General features: G+C 42.8%; 2 protein-coding genes and 1 long non-coding RNA gene across 3 annotated transcripts in view; 2 read left to right on the forward strand and 1 right to left on the reverse strand.

The window, feature by feature from the left end:
* SMIM43 (small integral membrane protein 43) overlaps positions 1-20,800 on the forward strand; it is a 243,752-nt gene that overhangs the window by 86,236 nt on the left and 136,716 nt on the right. The window lies entirely within an intron of this gene.
* On the reverse strand, positions 2,537-12,408 carry LOC308485923. Its single transcript, XR_013990867.1, has 3 exons — positions 12,346-12,408; positions 6,016-6,113; positions 2,537-2,732 (listed from the first exon to the last, which is right to left on the reverse strand). It is a non-coding gene; the product is annotated as an uncharacterized lncRNA (long non-coding RNA).
* The window catches only part of QRFPR (pyroglutamylated RFamide peptide receptor), a 33,955-nt gene continuing 24,942 nt past the window's right edge, over positions 11,788-20,800 (forward strand). Inside the window, exon 1 of the mRNA XM_081022027.1 lies at positions 11,788-12,533. Coding sequence (XP_080878153.1) covers positions 12,194-12,533 — 340 coding nt within the window. The 5' untranslated portion in view covers positions 11,788-12,193. The remainder of the gene's footprint in view (positions 12,534-20,800) is intronic.

Here is a 20,800-nt window from a genome sequence, read left to right on the forward strand (position 1 = left end):
AAAAACCAAAAAACAGAAGACAAAAAGGAAAAAGAACAGTTAAAAACAATATCACCTTTTCATTTCCATCTTTAAATTTACTTATTTTCTGGACCTCCTCGTACCTCCCTCTTTTATATTCCAGTTCAAATTGTTTGTCCAGCAATTTCTTTCCCTCTTTTTTAATCCCAATCTTTAATCTTAATATAATATAACATTAAAATTTTACCTCTTAAAAACCAAATTACCATTTCCTTAAACTTCTTTAATCCTAATCCTTAATCTTAGTCTGTCTATAACTTTGAATTCTGTACAGCTGGAAACCACTTGTTTTCAATCCAACATCACTCTAACATTCTTTAATTTTGCAATGTTTCTGCAGATAATCTTTGAATTTCTTCCAATCTTCCTCCACCGACTCTTCTCCCTGGTCACGGATTCTACCAGTCATTTCCGCTAGTTCCATATAGTCCATCAGTTTCATCTGCCATTCCTCCAGTGTGGGTAGTTCTTGTGTCTTCCAATACTTTGCAATGAGTATTCTTGCTGCTGTTGTTGCATACATAAAGAAAGTTCTATCCTTTTTAATCCTTTTTTAGCCTCCTCGGCAATCTGACGTGTTGAGGCCGATTCCTCTAATAATTTCTGAATAGTCTCTGTATTAGTATTTACTTTCTGACCCAAATTATTTAAACTTGCTGTATTTTGATTAATACTTGTAGTATTTTGATTAATACTTGTAGTATTTTGATCAATCTTGTCTGATGCCTCTGCTACTTGTTTACTTATTTTATCCAAAGATTCATTAACTTTAGCCAAAACTTGAGCAAAGGTGTCATCACTTGCCATACCTTTAGTTTTGAGTTGTGCCGATGGGGCTACTATTGGAACCCCAGAGGGGCCAGAGGTCGAAGCTCTTCTTTGCAGTCCACCTTCTGTTCGCAATACTCTGCCTGACCTTGTTGCTTGTAACGCCTCTAATTTCTCTTTTCCATCTGCCATACCCCTTTAGATAAAACTCAAGGTCAGTCACACAGTTAAGTTCAAATTTGTTTTGAAGTGGAAAATTCCAAAAGAGCCGTGTGGGAAAATCCTCAGGCCAGCTGCAATTGCAATTGTAACTAGTTGTAACAAATCCAAGTTCCACTAGGGGGACACTGTAACAGTCATAAAGTTCTTAAATGCTTTACTTCTTCTTTAAGTCCCCCCAGTTTATCCGGAAGATAACAATCTATCTTAAACAGTTACTTTAAGACCAGGAGATATCTATCCACAATATTATATCCAAATTGTATTTCCAGTGCAGGACTAGCTGTCAAAATGTATTTAAAGACAGTACCTTTTCTCCAACTTTAAATTGTCTCTGGGAATCCGTTCCCAAGGGATTGAGCGATGGTTTTTAACTTCTTTTTCTCACCTCTTCTTGAAGAAATAACATTCCAATTTTCCCCTCCTTTTCCCTCAAGTTGAGGGGGGAAAAGTCCTGGTTAGATGATTGGATTAAAGTCTGTTTATGCGTCTTTTCCTAAGCTTCCGCTTTCAAGTTCAATGCTTTGTCTTATCTACAATGGAGAGAGGCAGACTTCCTTTTTATACCTCTCCGCTTTCGGCCGAATTTTCTTTAAATTTGTACAGTTCCAATTGCATAAAATCCTACTCACGGATCGTTGATTTTCAAAGCCAAATTTCCAAGAAAGAAAGGCAGCACTCTCCGGTCACAGCTCGCGGCTTCACTCCACGGAAGAAGCAAACAACCCACAGCACAGCGCTCCTTCTCCCGCTCCGATTCTGAACCCGTTGCCGGGCTCTTTCACGGGTTGGGGGGGCGCCAAACGTGCCCACTGGGTCCCAAGTTCACAGGCTTCCCCCGCCTGTGATTTCAAGGGTCCCCCGCTGCGCCGAAGCAGGATCCGACCCTGTTTCCCATGGAGCGATTTCCTCCGATCCGAGGAAATCCGCCATTAACCGATGGCGCCACCTCCGGAAGTCCACATGAGTCCAGTTCTTGAGTTGCTACATCTGCCTGGAATTGTTCTAAATATGTTTGGAAAAGATGTTTTTGTTGTTTATCATTTTCGTGCACTCGGCTTTATTGTGATCCATAGACCCAAAATACACACTACAACAGTAGTATATATCAACACTTATTAAGGTGTTTGCTGCCCTGCACTCCTTTGAGGTGAGGATATAAATTCAATAAATTAAATGAAATAAAAACTGCACTGATCATTACCAAATTTTGCATGATGGCAGTGGCAGACCTTGGGGTCTCAAATTTCAGTGGTACCCTATGTGATGCTGAAATTTGGCATCCCTTACCTCTCACCTTCCATTCTACATCATAGATTTACATTCTGCATCCAGTGCCTCTGATGATGGTTTCTGAGATCAAGAAGAAGATTTTCGCCTATGTCTGGATACAGTTGGTCGGCATTTTGACTCAAGATGGCAGACTGTATCTTTAAAAGCTGCATTATTTCTCCTTCGCCTTCTCCTTCTCCTCCTTCTCCTTCTCCTTCTCCTTCTCCTTCTCCTTCTCCTCCTCCTCCTCCTTCTCCTCCTTCTTCTTCAGATCTCCTGAGCAATGCAGCTAAAAGCCTGGTAGATTATCATTTTGACAGTTGCAAAGTTGACCTTACTTTTCCATTGTGAGGTGGTTGTGGGTGGTGTGTATCTGTGTGTGTCTGTATTTCTTTCCGTTATGTATTTCCTCCAGCACGTTGCCACTTCCTTGGATGCTTGTGCTTCCTGATCTGAAAAATATCCATGGGAGGAGTTACCTCATGACATCTCCCTCTGGCCAACAAATCCACTTTAAAAAGAAACAGCAGACTAGTCTTCATCTGTCCCTACACATACACCCATCAATTTAAAATTTAGTCCAGAAACAGAGTTGGGTTCAGTGCAGTTGGCATAGTGGCAATGTCCCGCCTCAGTTTATAATCTAGCAGCTGAATTCTAAACTAACTGCAGTTTCTGAAAACTCTTCAAAGGCAACTACACATAATAGTAGTCCAACCAGGAAGTTATCAGAAATGGATAACAATTTATGCCTCCATTGGTGTTTGATTTTAGTTATTAAAAGTGCATTATTGGCCTGAGGGGAAATAATTGTGGTGTCTTCTGCTTTTATATATTATTGTTTCCATTTTTGGCTTTACTGGTTGCTGTGTTCCTTTCATGCCATTTAATTTTTTTCTGTTAAGTTTTAGTGCTAAATTTCATCTTTAAGGCTTTTTTTAAAAAAACATTCTCTTTTGTTAGCTGCCTTGGAAACTGCTGGGTTTTAAAGAAATAGAATTGCTTGCTTCTTATGGAACAGTGTGGGCATAGGGTCATTTGTGGAAAGAAATCAATAACTTGGCCTTAAACTTCCTTATTTTTGCCTAGAAAGGAACGAATATCTGAAAAAGAGTTATTATGGGATGATCAGATTCAAAGGCAGCATTTAACAAATTCATTGGAACTAAAAACCATTCTGAGTATGAATAGGTTTGTGGTTTTTTAAGTGCTGAAATTGTGACATCAGGACAAGGACAGCTACCCTGCAAATCAAGCAACCGTTGAAAACCTGGGCTGTAAAGATTAAAGCTGTAGGGATGCAGGTAGGGGACAGCTTAAGTGCCGCAAAAAAGGTTTTTTTAAATGATTACAAAATACTAAAGCAAATTTCTTACCTGACCATGTTTCCTTTGCAAGTTAAGATAAGTAGTACTGCTACCAAGAGCTTGTCAAAAATGGCTTTGCAAGTCATCTGCATCTTTGCAAGCAAGCTAACCGTTAGATGCAGTCACAATTAACAAACACAGACAGTATAATGAAGACTGGTCAGCACCTTGCCTCCTTTTAATTTTTATTTATTTATTTGGTTTTTCAGATTGAAATCTTACAGCCACATATCCAACAGAAAAGCTAGCTTCCAAGGAATCTCTTGGACTTCCCTCCTCCCCTTTGTGGGTCCTACTGTTAATCATTTCCTCCTGCATCTTTTATAATAATCCAGATCATTTATCTCTCCATTGTATCCAAAATTCAGCACCTTGCCTCCTAATCCAGGCTTCCTCAACCTCAGCCCTCCAGATGTTTTGAGACTACGATTCTCATCATCCCTGACCACTGGTCCTGCTAGCTAGGGATCATGGGAGTTGTAGGCCAAAAACATCTGGAGGGCCGAGGTTGAGGAAGCCTGTCGTAATCCTAATTGCAAACCACAGAAAATGTTCAGCCTTGAAGCAAAAGTGCCATTTTTTGAAACAAAGGGCGGCTATTTTTAAATATGCAGTGAATATGGAAGCATTGTGCCTGAAATACCATTTTGGGAACAGTTTGAAATGGATGTTTTGCTGAAGGAATGCTTCAAGCCCCAGCTCTTACATTGGCTCACAAATCATAATCCTCCTACCCTCCTACCCTCACAACCGACAGCCCTGTGAGGTAGGCTACTCTGAGAGAATGATTGGTTTAAGGTCACCCAGTGAGCTTCAGTGCTAAATGGGCATTTGAACCAAGGTCTCCTTGATCTAGGTCCACAATGTTAACTTCTATTACCTGGGTTATGAAGGCGCCTTAAAGACATTAAAGCAAAGATTATGGGATAATACACACAGTGACTTGCGATCTCGATCACACGCAGTCTGTAGTCCGTTGGCAGTAGGAGTACAATATGGGCATGTCTTTAAGTTAACACCTTACATTAAAAACCTGACAGTACCAAATTATCGAAGGTTATTCACCAAAGCCAGACTAAATGTCTTTCCTTCTGCAGTGTTGGATGGCAGGTTGAGAGGAGTTCCCTACCAGGACAGACTTTGCTCGTGTGCTCAAGACATTGATTCTATAAAACATATTTTGCTGCACTGTGCAAAATACAAGCAATATTACCCTTGCTGGTACCTTTCCCAAGAAAATCAGAGGCTTACTATATCAGGTATTGGAAGACTGACAAACGCTAGAACATTAGCAGTGGCGACGTTTTTATCGGTGGTTGCAAGAACCAATGATCCCTATCTTTAAGTCTGAACAAAATGCTTGTTTAACCTGGAGGTAGGCTGTCTGAATTGTGCATTGCTTTGTAACGATTTGTTGGGTCTCTGGACCGTAATAAAGATTGATGTATTGATATTCCTGAACTTCAACCATCTCTAGCAATTCTTGCCTCATTTATCCAGCTCACTTGCGCTCTGTCTTGGCTCCAGAACTGATCTTCTACTCCAACATTAGTTTCTGCACAACAGGGACAGGGAAATCTTGTTCCTCCTGGAGTCCTCACAGAAGACCTTCCAAGGATCACCTGCTAGTGGTGATTGGACCAGGGACAAAAGTGGGGGAGGCAATGGATGTGACTCTTAACTTTGTACAGTAGGCTACATTCCAGTCATGCAAAATACAGGTTTTCACCACAGGCAAGCAAGAGCCATCACCACAGTTCAAGGACAGAGGGTGCAGAGATGTTGGTGTTATGGCCAAGGTAGAGACTTCACCCACTAGCTGAATATGTGGACAGCATAGCTGCTCTGTGCATTGGCAGGGGAGGCGAGGGTTATCCTGTACCATCCATGACCTCCTCATGCATGGGAGGAGTCCTTCACTGAATCTGGTCATTTGTCCTTCAAGCTCAGTATTGTCTGCACTGACAAGAGCGAGCTTTCGAAGGTTTCAGAAAGGAGTCTTTCTCAGTCTTCCCTGAAGGTGTCAATGATTGTAACAGAGACCTTTTCCATAAAATGCTAAGATGAATAAAACATTAAAGGGAATTAACTTTCAGGCAGTTTGAGCCTAAGGGCAGACTTATGCAACTCATTTAGCACAAGGATCAATTGTAATGATTTGATGAGTTCTGGGCTTGTGTTGTTTCACTGCTGCAAAGCTGGAGTCTAGCTTGTGGGTGGAACTGTCATTATATGTGCATTATTTTTTTGCAGCTCAAGGACCACGTCCCCTTCAAAGGGCCACTGGTGGATGGGGCCAAAGGAAAAAGCGGACAGACAAATGTAAACTTCTCCTTTGTGGAGGAGGCTCATTTCTACGCACACTCACCCCTGTCGACAATTGTGTTGCAGCATTCTGAACCAATTACAGCTTTCAGACCGAGAGCAAGGGAGGATTCACACAGATTGCATTGCAGTAATCCAATCCTGTGTTGGGAGCAGAGATTGAAGGATCTGTCAATTTCAGCTTGCTAATTTCCCCAATCTTAAATTCAGTGCTATTTTTTTAGAAAAAGAGGTGCCAGAACTCACCGTGAACGCCTCCCTTGTTCTCTTACAATGGCAATGGTGCCCACCTGAGAGGTATCAGAACTAAATTCTGGTGAGTTCCAGCTGAAAAACAACCACTGGTTCTTCACATTTCTGCAGCAATTTCTGATCCGCCCCTTTTTTATAATATAATCCTCATAAAAAACCTTCAGCACTTTCATGCAAAAAATTCCTCTCTTTTTTTGACAAGCAATTTCTCCTCATATAATGCCATTTTTGTATGCTATTTTTGCCAGTATATTCATTTTAATACACATCCCCCCCACCCCAATATGTACATTTTTGTAAACATTGGTAGATTGGAGAGCACTTAGTTTGGCTAAGTGCATATTTTGAAGGATGGCTGTGTTTCATTTCTCAAATTATTTTGGTAAGTGTGAATTGATAAATTCATATTTAAATGTGAGCTGAACTGAATTTCTCTCCCATCCCTAGTTGAGAGTAAACCTTAATTTTTGTTTCTCTTTCAGCCTACAATCTTTGCAGACTATTGATACATGGGCTCCACTGCAATATACATACTAAACACCAACATATTGAAGTTACCTGTGCCTTGACTACTGTGGCAAAACTCTCCTACTCCATCAATATTGTACCAGCAAGTGTTGGTAAAGGGTACTCCTAGCTGAGGGTACCCAGGCTTTCAGTGACAAAGCTGGATTCAAAAGCTGCCCCTAGATTATGTACCCACTCTTTCACTGGGACAAGACAGTTTGGGCATATAACACTAATCCTGGCCTGACTGCACTGACTGCAAATTAGTTTCTGGGCCCAATTGCAAGTACTTAAATGACTCAGGACCGTAATACCTCAAAGTCCATCTTTCCCTTAACCTGGACCTTGCAAACAGCATTTGAGGCCTTTCTTCATGTTCCCCCCTCCATGAGAGGTCCATAGGATGGCAACATGAGAATGGGCCTTTTCTGTGGTGGCTCCCTTTGTGTAATGCTCTTCTTAGGGATTCTCACCTGGCACTTTCATTACATATATTTAGGCGCCAGATTAAAATGTTGCTCTACAGGCTGACTGGGCCCAAAAAACCTTGAGAGACTACTTTGAGATAAATATGAACACCACCATTGAAAAAAGAGTAATCTGGGATGCAAGTAAAGCAGTTATGAGAGGGTTTCTAATTCAACAGAATGCAATAAAGAAGAGAACTCAAAATGAGAAAAAAGATAAAATCTTGGAAAAAATAAAAGAGGGGGAGAAGAAACTGAGAGCGAAACCTAAATCACAAGAGATTCTGAGAGAAATAAAGTTATACCAAGTTCAATATATGAAGATGATGAATCAGGAAACAGAATGGAAAATTAAACAGATGAAACAAAGGACATTTGAATTGGCTAATAAATGCAGAAAATTGCTAGCTTGGCAAATGAAAAAAAGACAAAAACCTAACACCATTACCAACTTGGAAGTGGAAGGAAAGAACATCCAGAATCCAGTGGTAATTAGAAAATGCTTCCAGAGGTACTTCAAACAGCTATACACACAAGGGCCACAGAAAGAGTGCGATTTAGACAAATTTTTAAAAACAAATGGGCTTCAAAAAATCTCTCAAGAAAATAAGCTAATGTTGAACTATAAAATAATGTTGAACTATAAAATAACAGAACAGGAGGTGGAAGGTGCCATCCAGAACATGCAGTTGGGCAAATCTCCAGGGTCAGATGGTTTAACCTCCAAATACTATAGATCTTTGAAGGACTGGATAATTCAACCATTAAAGGAGGTTTGTAACAAAATCTTAGAGGGGAAAGAAGCGCCAGAGTCGTGGAAAGAAGCTTATATTACACTAATACCGAAAAATGAGACTGAAAAGATGCAACTTAAGAACTACCGCCTCATATCCCTGCTCAATGTGGATTACAAAATTTTTGCAGATATTTTGGCTAAAAGGTTAAAAAAGGTATTAGTAGAAGAGATCCATAAAGACCAAGCCGGCTTTCTCCCAGGTAGACACTTGTCTGACAATACGAGGAATATAATTGACATTTTGGAGATGTTGCAAGTAAATATTAATACCAAAGCAGTTTTAATTTTTGTTGATGCGGAGAAAGCCTTTGATAATATTTCTTGGAGCTTCATGAAGAAAAATCTTCAGGAGATGGGAGTGGGTCAAGGGTTTGAAAATGGTATAAGTGCAATATATTCAGAACAAAAAGCTAAGCTAATAGTTAATAATGTGGTAACAGAGGAATTTAAGATAGAGAAAGGGACACGACAAGGCTGCCCATTGCATTTTATTTCGGTCCTGGAGGTTTTGCTAAATATGATTAGAAGGGACCGTTTGATTAAAGGTATACAGGTCGGAGCTAAACAGTACAAATTGAAAGCATTTGCAGATGATTTAGTATTGACGTTACAGGAGCCAGAATCTAGTACTAAAAGAGTTTTAGAATTGATTCAGGAATTTGGTCATGTGGCAGGATTTAAGTTGAACAAGTTAAAAACCAAGGTGCTTGAGAAAAATTTAACTTTGATTGAGAAAGAGAGGTTTCAGAAGGAGACAGGTTTAACATTGGTTAAGAAAGTAAAATACTTGGGGGTTAACATGACTGCTAAGAATTTAAACTTATTTAAAGACAATTATGAGAAATGTTGGTCAGAGGTGAAAAAGGATTTAGAGATATGGTCAAACTTGAAGCTTTCCTTACTAGGTCGAATTGCCGTTATAAAGATGAATGTATTGCCAAGAATGTTATTTCTCTTTCAATCATTGCAAATTGTGGACAAAATGGACTGTTTCAAGAAGTGGCAGAGAGATATTTCAAAATTTGTCTGGCAGGGCAAAAAGCCTAGAATAAAATTTAAAATACTAACCGATGCAAAGGATAGAGGTGGATTTGCCCTGCCAGACCTTAAACTCTATTATGAATCAGCAGCATTCTGCTGGTTGAAAGAATGGCTGCTTCTTGAAAACACAGACATTTTGGATTTAGAAGGTTTCAACAATGTTTTTGGGTGGCATGCATACTTCTGGTATGACAAGGTTAAAGCACATAAAGCATTTAAAAGCCATATTGTCAGAAAAGCATTGTTAAATGTCTGGATAAGATACAAGGACTTATTGGAAAATAAAACCCCTAGGTGGTTGTCACCAATGGAAGCAAAGGCTCAGAAAAGGCTCAATATGGAGGCCAAATGGCCGAAATATTGGGAAATTTTGGAACAAGAAGGAGACAAATTGAAATTGCAGAGCTTTGAAAAATTAAAAGATAAAGTGTGAGACTGGCTTCATTACTATCAGATAATGGAGGCATATAATTTGGATAAGAAAATTGGCTTCCAGGTGGAAAAATCAAAATTGGAAACAGAATTGTTAGAACCCAATACTAAGATTTTGTCAAGAATGTATAACTTGTTGTTGAAATGGAATACTCAGGATGAAACTGTGAAATCTGCTATGATTAAATGGGCACAAGATTTAGGACATAATATCATGTTTGCTGACTGGGAACAGTTGTGGACCACAGGTAGGAAATTTACGGCATGTAATGCCCTAAGAGAGAATATTATGAAAATGATATACAGGTGGTACATGACACCAGTCAAGCTTGCAAAAATTTACCATGTGCCCGATAATAAATGTTGGAAATGTAAGGAAAATGAAGGTACTTTCTTTCACCTTTGGTGGACGTGCCCAAAGATTAAGGCTTTCTGGGAAATGATATATAATGAATTGAAAAAGGTATTTAAATATACCTTCTTGAAGAAACCAGAGGCCTTTCTCCTGGGCATAGTCGGCCAATTGGTGCCAAAGAGGGACAGAACTTTCTTCATGTATGCTACAACAGCAGCAAGAATTCTTATTGCAAAGTATTGGAAGACACAAGATCTACCCACCTTGGAAGAATGGCAGATGAAGGTGAAGGTGATAGACTATATGGAATTGGCGGAAATGACTGGCAGAATCCGAGACCAGGGAGAAGAGTCGATGGAGGAAGATTGGAAAAAGTTTAAAGATTATCTACAGAAATATTGTAAAATTAATGAATGTTAGAATGATGTTGGATAGAAACTAAGTGGTCTTTAGCTGAAAGGTTACAAGGGAAAATGAAAAAAGGGTTTATTATGTAATATGTAAAAATCTAAAATTACAATATTTTTATGACTAATGATTAGGATATTAAAAGAGGGGAGGGATTTGCTGAACAAAATAACTGAACTGGAATACAAAAAAGGAAGGTGTGAGGAGGTCCTGGAAATAAGCAAATGAAGGTCAAGTAATGGAAGGAAAGAATTGTTTTTAAATATTTTTACTTTGTATTCTTTCTTGTTTTTTTCTTTTCTTTTTTGTGTGTTTTGTAAAACATTGAAAATCTTAATAAATATCTTATAAAAAAAAAATACAGGCTGACTGAACCATCCATAGCCTTTTAAATGAGTTTGGGGGTATTGTTTATTAATATCATGTTGGGCAATTTGTGTTTTTATGGGCTTGTTGGGTGAAAGGCAGTATATAAATGTAATTTTTAAAAAGAAATGGGAGTGCAACTGCATTCAGGACAGTCAACTGTCCAATTCTCAAGCACCAGAACCAGCAACCCCTAGTAGCTCCATCCTGCCAAGATTCAAACTCAGTTTATTTCCCCTCAGCCATCTCACCAGATGGTGAAATAAAGCTGGGTGTCATCAGCCTTCTCATGGCATCTTGTGGCCCCACCACTTTCCTGAGGGCTGCCCCACACCTGGTGTTGGCTCTCTTTAAAGTTGTGCACTCACTTTGGGACCAAACCCCACTGAGGACAGGGGGACCTCCGTTCCAAGCTGTACATCCACAAGGTCAAGCTGTAACCTAAAGAAGTTGCAGACTGATGCGCAAATATTCCTTAAGCCAGTGGTTCTCAACCTGTGGGTCCCCAGATGTTGTTGGACTACAACTCCCACCACCCCTGAGGTCTGGCATTGCTAGCTAGGGGTGATGGGAGTTGTAGTCTAACAACATCTGGGGACCCACAGGTTGAGAAAGGCTACCTTAAGCTGTTTTAAAACCTAGTAAACTAAACGAAAAATAAAAATTCTAACCCTCCAGCTCCAGATCAATGTTGTAATTCATGGGAAAACATAAATTTAGGCAGTTGGTTATATTATATTCCGGAAGCAATGGTCTCACAGGGACCCATCGTCAATTTATTACAGCTAATCCTTCATTTGCTTCGGCGTGGAGCAAAGCAGAGCACGTCCGCCTGCGCCTGGGGATCCTTCTGCGGCTTATTTGGCAGAGTGGCGTCCTGGACCTCCAAGGCTCCAGAGTCTTGCCCTGTGCCGCTCCATAGCCTCAATTCTGAGCACGCAGCGCTCTCCGATCTCCGCGAGGTCAGTTCTCCGGCTGCTTTGCAGCCTCGCTGCGCCCGCTCGGAGCCGCGTTCCAAGCGCCCCTCTCCGCCCGAGGAAGCGTCAGTCGCGCCCCTCCTGCGACTCCCCAACAAGCGCCAGCCAATCCCCGACGAGCCCCGGCGCTCCGGGAAACTTTGAAGGACGAGAGGCCGAGAAGACGCTCTTTCTGCTCACCGATTGGCTAGCGGCTCGGAGGAAGTCTCCAATAGGAGCCCTTCGCTGCTTTTCCCAAGCTCGACTTTTCGCTCCTTCCTCGCCTTCTTCTAGACGGGAAGGTTGCGGCGCGCGCGGCGGGTGGACGAGGGCGTCTCGCTCTCAAAAGTTTCACACCCTCGATTAAGCGCCACCCGTTTGCTCTTCGCTTCTGCTGCCTTTCTCAGACGAAGGACAGATCCTCGTGGAGACGTCTGGGCAATGAATAAAAGGCGAGCTGGGGCGCGGATCTTGCTGCAGCCCTTAGCTGTGGGCGCCGTCGAGCAAGGCTGAGAAGTGTCCCGTCCCCGAATTTTAAATTTTAAAGGAAATTCCCTGCTTTTCTAAGCCTCCCGCCAGGAGCTTCCGCTTGGTCCGGCCATGCTGCAGAGGATCGCCGTCTGACCCGCCCCGTCGCCGCCATGCGCTCCCTGAACATCACCCTGGAGCAGTTCGCGCAGCTGCTGCGCGACAACAACGTGACCCGCGAGCAGTTCATCGCGCTCTACGGGCTGCAGCCGCTGGTCTACATCCCGGAGCTGCCGCGGCGCGCCAAGCTGGCCTTCGTGCTCACCTGCGTGCTCATCTTCGCCCTGGCGCTCTTCGGCAACGGCCTGGTGCTCTACGTGGTCAGCCGCCGCAAAGCCATGCGCACCGTCACCAATATCTTCATCTGCTCGCTGGCCCTCAGCGACCTGCTCATCGCTTTCTTCTGCGTCCCCTTCACCATGCTGCAGAACATCTCCAGCAACTGGCTGGGGGGTGAGTGGCAGAGCCAGAGGGAAGGAGGCGGGTCTCCTACTTCCAGGGAGGAGGGAGAGGGACGCTTGACCTCCACTTCATTCCGACACACCACAACGATTCCCTCCCCCCCAAATTAAGGGAAATGTTGGGGTTCTTTAATTTTAAAAGAACAAGTTTGTAGTCCTCATGGAGATACAGAAGCTTAATACTTTATAAGTGATCAGTGAGTGCAGAGGAGAAGAAAGCGGATTCATAGTGGTGCAAAAATAAAACTGCTAACACCTGTGCAAAGCTAAGCTGGGTCAGGTTTGGTTTCAGGGGACCATGTGTTGAGATTCCTACATTGCAGAGGGTTGGACTAGATGACCCTTGAAGTCCCTTCCAACTCTACAATTCTATGAGAGATTGCTGTGCAAGCAGCCACAACCATACACCTGGGCCTTCCAAGTCAGGTTTGTAAGTGGAGGGGCTATCTAAATGTGGGGAAAAGTTTTGATTACCTTTCCTTCCAGCATCATTTATCCTCAGTCGCTTTAGGGCAGGGTTGCTTAACATGTGGGACTCAAGATAATCCCAACTCCCATCATGCCTGCTCCTTGTCAGCACTGGCAGAGCTGATGGGAGTTGGGGTCCAACAACACCTGAAGAGCCACAGTTCAGTCTCCTCTGCTTTAGGCCAGTGTTTGCAGATCAAGGCAGTGTGGTATAGTGGTTGGGAGTGTTGGACTAGGACCTGGGAGACCAGTTTTCAAATCCCTGCTCAGCCATGAAACTCACTGGGTGACCTTGGGACAGTCAGTCTCTCAAGCCTAACCTCCCTCACAGGGTTGTTGTGAGGATACAATGGGGCAGAAGCATAGGGGCCAAGGTCCCTTTGGGGGCCCCCAATAAAATATTTGAGGGAGGCACCCCCTCCCAGTAGATGGGCATTGTCATTCAAATAGTGTGTGTGCACAGTCTTGTGACTGATTATGAGGGGCAGGGTGCTTACCTGGGTCCTCCCAATATTTTATTCAAGTTGGCACCCCTGGATGGAAGAGAGCTGTGTGCTCCCCCTTGAGCTCCATTGGGGAAAGGTGGGGTAGAAATGTGATAAATCGATCTTGTACCAATGTAGCAAAGTTGTCTATTTAAAGACAGTCAACAGCTACTAGCCACAATGTATATGTTCCACTTCCATTATCGGAGGTAGCGTGTATCTTGACACCAGTTGCAGGGAATCACAGGTGAGTAGTGTTGTTGTGACCAAGTTCTGCTTTGGGGCTTCCCGCAGGCGTCTGGTTGGCCACTGTGAGAACAGGATGCTGGACTAGATGGGCCATTGATCCAGCTGGCTCATCTTATGTTCTTGTGTCAACTTACAGCAGCCTCACATGCATTCTGTTGCTGAATTGCTTCCATGGGTGCATCTTAGAAACCACCCATAAAGCTCTCTTGACTGGGGAATCAAAGAGTTGGAAGGGACCCTGATGATCATCTGGTCCGAGTCCCTGCATTGCAAAAATATGCAGCTGTCCCTTATGGGAATCAAACCTGCGACCTTGGAGTTATCAGCGACATGCTCTAACCAACTGAGCTAGTCCTAAGAGTTAATCATGCTGCTTGATTTCCTATAGCAGCATCCATAGCTACATTATCTACAGTCCAGCAGTTAATTCTCCTTCACAAGTTCCATTTAGAAGTGTGTGAGAATGCAAATCTTAGCAGAGTGTGGTCATAGTTCAGACCCATGACATTACTTGTAGTTGTACTACAATTAGGGACACTGATTAAAGAACAATATATAATGTACACAATATATGTGAATTATAACTGCGGGGAGCTGATGGACTCCTACAATTTGCATTGTGATTGAGCGTAGTGACTGAGTGTTCAAAGCACTTCAAATATTATCTTGTAAAGATAACAATAACCCTGCAGGTATTACTATAGTTCTGCAGATGGGAGACTGAGGAGGAGTTGCTAATGAATTCATGGCGGAGGTAGGATTTAAACCTCCTAATTGTAGCTGTCTTAGCTGCTGTGCCACATCAGTCCTCTCTCCCCAAAAGGCATGTAGCTCCAGTTTTCTAAAATAAAATAATAATTCTAGCATGGCATCATCGTTCAGGCCTTTTTCATACTGTGCACTAATAAATACAATAATTATGTCTTTTGCATTTTATTATGAGATTGACAAATAGGAGAATGCACAGAGCCTCCGGTCTATCCCAGATGTTCACAGCTGCAGTCTTCAATGAGATTTAGGAATTTGGCATTATTGTGACAATTGCTGCAAGTACTAAATGTCACCCACAGAGCATGGAACTATTCATAAATGACATCAGTGTTGCAGAAACATAAGCAAACGCCAACAGTAAAGTTGCAAAGCATTGTGCTTGGCACTCGTATTGTTCATCCATGCATGTGTAGTCAGTATCCATGAATTGGCTTGTGCCTTAGTCGCAGGGCTGTAAGGAGTTACAGAACTATATGGCAACAGTACTCTCCCAGCTTGTGACCCCCTGCAACCAGCATTCAGAGACTGAACGTTTGTGCAATGTAAGTGTTTAGCATGTTTAAGGAGATATAACAGACCAGCTCATAACTGAGGCTGAAAAACTACATTAATAAGAATAGTGTAATTATTGCTTTTCCAAAAGTGTGACACTCAGTTGGATCCCCATCGCATGTGTATTGTTATGAGTTTGGGGCTCAGTCCGGATGATACCTTGGATCCCTCGCAGTCCATGGGATCCTGAATCTGTGCGGGTAGAATGTGTAAGGGGAACTTGCTAACCAGTTCCTTTGTCAAGGTAATGGCTTTGGCTGGCTAGTTAAGGACCATGATTTTAACATATCCTAAAAAGTTACTGTGTGCCATAGAAGAAAACAGATGGCCCTTTCCCTCACCCATCTGGAACCAGAATTGCTGTGGGTATGAGCTAGAAGCTGGGAGACAGACAGACATGTCTTGCTTTGTGCTGAATCCAAAGCTGGACTTGGGGTTCCCCTGGAAACTGAGAGGGGAAGCAAGGTCTTTTGGATTATTAATGCTGCAAGACTCTCCAGCCTAATGCCCAGATTGCATATAAATAAAATTATATTGCCTAAAGACACCACACATTCCTAAAGACACACATTCATTTCAAGGAAGCCAAATCCTTGGTAAAGCAAAGACACCCCTAGACTCTCTCACTTCTTGGGGATTGGGGTGGTGTGTAATAGTATAAAGTCAGCTTTGGCGTTTTGATGGTGCCAGCACCTTGCTGTCCTGTCATTATATATTTTGCATAGTTTCACGTGCTACTGAGTTTCCAGTCTGATACAATGATCAGTTTATCAGAGCAATGAGTACAAAGTATCTGAAAATCACAGTGAGGGGCAATGTATACAAATTCAGAAATACAATGTTTTTCAAATTAGGAAAACAGACTTCCAGGCTACTAAGAAATGACTAGACCGTAGGTCAGAAGGTTGGAGGGACATAGCAAGCTGGTGGAGAAGGGAATTAGTCTATTACTGCTGCTGTCACTGCCGATTAGTTGGCAACATTACCCAGCTTGCATAGTGTAGACAGGCTGCCTTCACAAGACTGAAGTAGCTTTGATTGACAGCAGTAAACAACATTAATGTTTCAAGAATTAGGAAATGATGCTTAGAATCAGTGAGAGTCATTGCCACCAGCAGAAAGACTAGCCGAGCTCATCTTGAATTTTTCTCAGTCCTTGAATTCTCAGTCCTTGAATTTTTCATGCGCTTTTAGGAGGAACAAGTGGGGGTGGGGTCAGGGGAGTGAACTAGCAACAGAGCAGTGGGGGCTTAGAAGCAAAACCTTTTGCATTCCACTGCCCTTTATTGGCATTCTCTCTATGTTTCCCTCTTTGAATCAGGGTGGATTTTCTTCTTCTTCTTCTTTCCCCCCAGCAAGGGCTGTTGGCCTATAGAAAAAGTAAGTAGGAACAAAACTGATGGTGGGTAGAGCGGGAAACAAAAGTGGGTAGACTTCACAACAATGCAGAATTATATAGCACAAACTTTCTCATTGCCATCATATTTGCAGGCCATATAAAATCAGCCTTATGGCTACAGGTTCCTCACACCAGCTTTACAGCTTCCCCTCCCTGTATAATCATTATATTTAGTCTTTAAGACAGCAACGGGGAATCTGTGTCCCATGCAACTAATTAAGCCCATCAGTCCTCCCCATTTGGCCCAGTCTGTTAACCTTTCCCATCACTGGAGGCTGGTGGGGCTGCATGGGTGGAGCCTATGAGGTCACATGAGTAGCGCCTAGGAGGTGGTTCCTTGTGAGGTCCCCTTGCAAATTGATAGTGGACACTTAAACCGTACAGTTGTGCAAATGCTTAGCACCCAAGTGTCTAACCTTGGTTCAGAAGGTGTCCCTGTTCACACACTTGCTTCTCTGCAATCATATCTGTGGAACACCAGCTGGAGGAAAAGCATTTGAGGAAATCTAAGCATCATGTCTCCTCTCACAGTTTCCCCCCTTGAAAATCACCCTCTGCTTTTGCAACTTTGTGACTGCATGTCTGACACCTAGGATTCTGCCAAACATATTGTTACCACCTCAAATCTTCAGTCTTACACCACTTTTCAAGCAAAGTCTGCTAGAGTCTGTGTAGTGTATGAAAAGCAAACAAGGCTCTTTACAGTGACAACTGGTGATCACGGTTCTGCAGGAAACAGCATGCCTAGAAGCAAATTTGGCATCATATGTTTAATGGAAGGCAAATGCTGGAGGTAATGGAATATTAGTACTCCCACTGTTGTTCCAGTTACTAACAAAGACAGTGTGTGTAGAGAAAAACAAAAGCAATAGTAGTGCACATTATATTTTTGTTGTTGTTTAAAAAATTGTATACCACTCGTTTTGTAGCTGGAATGCACTTTGGCAGTCTAACTGTTCGTTAAATTAGTGTGTGCAAATGAGGCCCCATGTACACCCTTCCCTGTCACCCAATATGGTTCCAGGTTCTTTTTCTGCAAAAAAACAGATTTTGCAGAACAGCTCAAATACGGATTTTTTGGAAAAGAAAATTAAATACATTACAACATTTGTGGATTCCAGTTAGATAAAAATCAAAGAAAATGGAACTCACAGTTCCAAAAAGGAGTAGAAAATTGTGTGATACAGTATTAAGTTTGGGTTATATTAAGTGGTTTTGTGTGTGTGGTTGTTTTTTTTTAAAAAAAATTCATTTACAGTGCATTCCTATACATGCCACGTTGAATCCCAGCTTGGGAGAAAGGTGGGACAGAAATATATTAAATAATAATAATCATGTTTACTTGGAAGTAAGTGCCATTGAGCTCAGTGGAGCTTACTCCCAGATAGAGTGGGGGTAGGCTTGAAAGCTTTGTTGCAAAAGTCAGAGACTGCTTTAAAAATAAAAGCCACCTCCTTCTCTAGCCAACGCTCTCCCCAGATTACAATATAAGCATATCCAGTCTCCAGAATTAAATATTGTGTTCTGTTGCCCCCATCTCTCACAAGCAATAGAATAAGCAAAGAAAAACACATCTCTCCCCTCTAAGCCAGCTCCCTTCGTTATACAAGCCAGTTCACAATTATCACTCTTTATGTCTCTTCCCCAGCCAAGGACAAAACACCCCTTGATGTAGATAAACAATTTCTTCTCCCCACTTTACAACAGAAAAGCAAGCTGTTGCACGAGGGACCCCAACCTTTTAAAACAAAAGAAAGACCTTCAGGAACCAAGAAATAAAGGATTTTTCTTTTTTGCCTCTTTGCCTGCACTGAGGAAAGTAACCTGGCTGGGCTGGTACTAATGTCTTGCTTTCTCACGAAATAAATGTATTTTTAAAAATAAAGAAAGCTGAAGCAAGAACCTAGCGCACCCTCTCACAAAAAAGGTGCACACATCCTACTGTTTGAGGAAAAAATGTGTACCAACAGGGAAGAACAAACAGCCGCATGGTGGCTTAGGCGGGCAGCCACAAAGCTCTATGCACGTCACAGTCCATGTCTGGTGCCTCAAGGCCATGCTCCCGAAAGAGAAAACATGAGATGGTTGCTTGTGTTTAACTAGTCCCTCTACTTGGGAGGCAGGGGTCGAAGTCTACTGCTAGTTTTTTAATGGCTGGCTAAGCAGAGAAGATGGATGGAAGCCTCTCAGTAATTGGAACTGTACTGATGTTATTGCGTGTGTCAGAAAAAAGACTGGACCATGGTTTCGGAGGTTTGAGGGTGTTTCCCCCTCCCCTGAAACTTCACAGGGCTACTTTGCCCATGAGGGGCCTCCCCTGCATATGATGTCAGGCACAGGAAAGGTAAAACTGTAGGGCTAAATTGAAAAGGAAGAATCGAGAACACACTCTAAACATGTTAACCCTTCTTCCTTTCTAGCCACATTCATCTTTTTTATGTCCCACGGAGGACCTTATGGTCTTCAAACAAAAACATCTTGGAGATCCTGGGCCACAGGGAGGTTAGGCTGGCCTCAGAACAGAGCCAGGGCTTTTTCGGCTGTGGCCCCAATCTGGTGGAATGCTCTGTTACAAGAGACTAGGGCCCTGTGGGACTTGACATCTTTCCGCAGGGCCTGCAAGACAGAGCTGTTCCGCCAGGCCTTTGGCCAAGGCACAGTCTCACCCCCTCCTTTGGTAATCCTCATAGAACTCTAGCCCAATGGTTGCCATTAATTTGATTCTGAACTGATTTTAGAATGAATTGATCTTAGAATGTGTTTTAATTACCGTATTTTTCGCTCTATAACACGCAGATTTTTTCTCCTGAAAAGGAAGGGGAAATGTCTGTGCGTGTTATGGAGCGAATGTGTGGTCCCTGGAGCCGAAAAATCAGACAAAAATCAAATCGGGCTTCACGATTGCTGAAACGGAACAAAGAGCAGGGAAAGCCCCTCCCCTCCAGGCAAGCAGAGGGGAAAAGAGGAAGCAGCTGCTTTCCTGCATTCTGCCTCAGGGTCTTACTGCCCACCCGCTCTGTTTCGTTGCTGTGTTTGCTGAAACGGAACAAAGAGCAGGGAAAGCCCCTCCCCTCCAGGCAAGCAGAGGGGAAAAGAGGAAGTGGTTGCTTTCCTGCATTCTGCCTCAGGGTCTTACTGCCCACCCGCTCTGTTTCGTTGCTGTGTTTGCTGAAACAGAACAAAGAGCAGGGAAAGCCCCTCCCCTCCAGGCAAGCAGAGGGGAAAGCAGAGTGTCTGCTTTCCTCTCTGTGCTTCGGAGGGAACAATGTTTGTGAAGGGAAGAGAGATTACAGGTTCAGCTTAAAATTCTGATTTGACTTCCTGCTTTTTGTTTTTGGGGACACACAGCATTCAAATATGCTTTCTTCAATTTAAAAGGATGAAATCCTTAAACAGTGTTTTGCCTGTAAATTCATGCGATCTGGAAGATTACAGTGTCTGTACCTCTTAAGGGATGGCAAAGCTTAGGTTTCGCTGCTAAATAGTTCTTAATGCAGTTAAAATGCTTTCTTCTGTCAAGGCAATTAAAAAAAATAAATATCAGGCAGCCGGAAAACATGCAGATGGGAGAGAGAGAGAGAGAGCGCTGGCTGGCTTGTGTGGGTGGGTGGGGGGGAACTTTTGCCTTCCTTTCCTCACGTTATAGCCCTCTCCTGCATTCTTAGCCTTCTGTGTTTTTCCTTCCCTCCCCACTTAAAATGTGGTTACAAAGCATGGATCCACATGGATCCTCAGGATCTTTGCATTGGGTCACCCCAAATTCACCATCAGAGCACACAGCATGTCCATGGCTACAGCCTGCCCCCCCAAAATCACGCACCCACTGTTGCCTGGGGCTGCAATGGTGCAAAAACGTGGTTACAAAGCATGGATCCACATGGATCCTCAGGATCTTTGCATTGGGTCAGCCAAAATTCACCATCAGAGCACATAGCATGTCCATGGCTACAGCCTGCCCCCCCAAAATCACGCACCCACTGTTGCCTGGGGCTGCAATGGTGCAAAAACGTGGTTACAAAGCATGGATCCACAGGGATTCTCAGGATTTTTGCATTGGGTCACCCCAAATTCACCATCAGATCACATGTCTGTGGCCACAGCATGAAGCACAAAAATGATACGTCCACTGTTTCATTCAGAATATTTTTTCCCTTGTTTTCCTCCTCTAAAAACGATGTGCGTGTTATGGTCAGGTGCGTGTTATAGAGCGAAAAATACGGTAATTGATTGTGATTTTATGTAAACTGTTACTTTTACTATTGTTAGCTGCTCTGAGCCCGGCTTTGGCTGCGGAGGGCGGGATATAAATAAAATATTATTATTATTATTATTATT

This window comes from Podarcis pityusensis, assembly GCF_964106645.2.
Source record: "Podarcis pityusensis genome assembly, chromosome: 9".
Taxonomy (NCBI): domain Eukaryota; kingdom Metazoa; phylum Chordata; class Lepidosauria; order Squamata; family Lacertidae; genus Podarcis; species Podarcis pityusensis.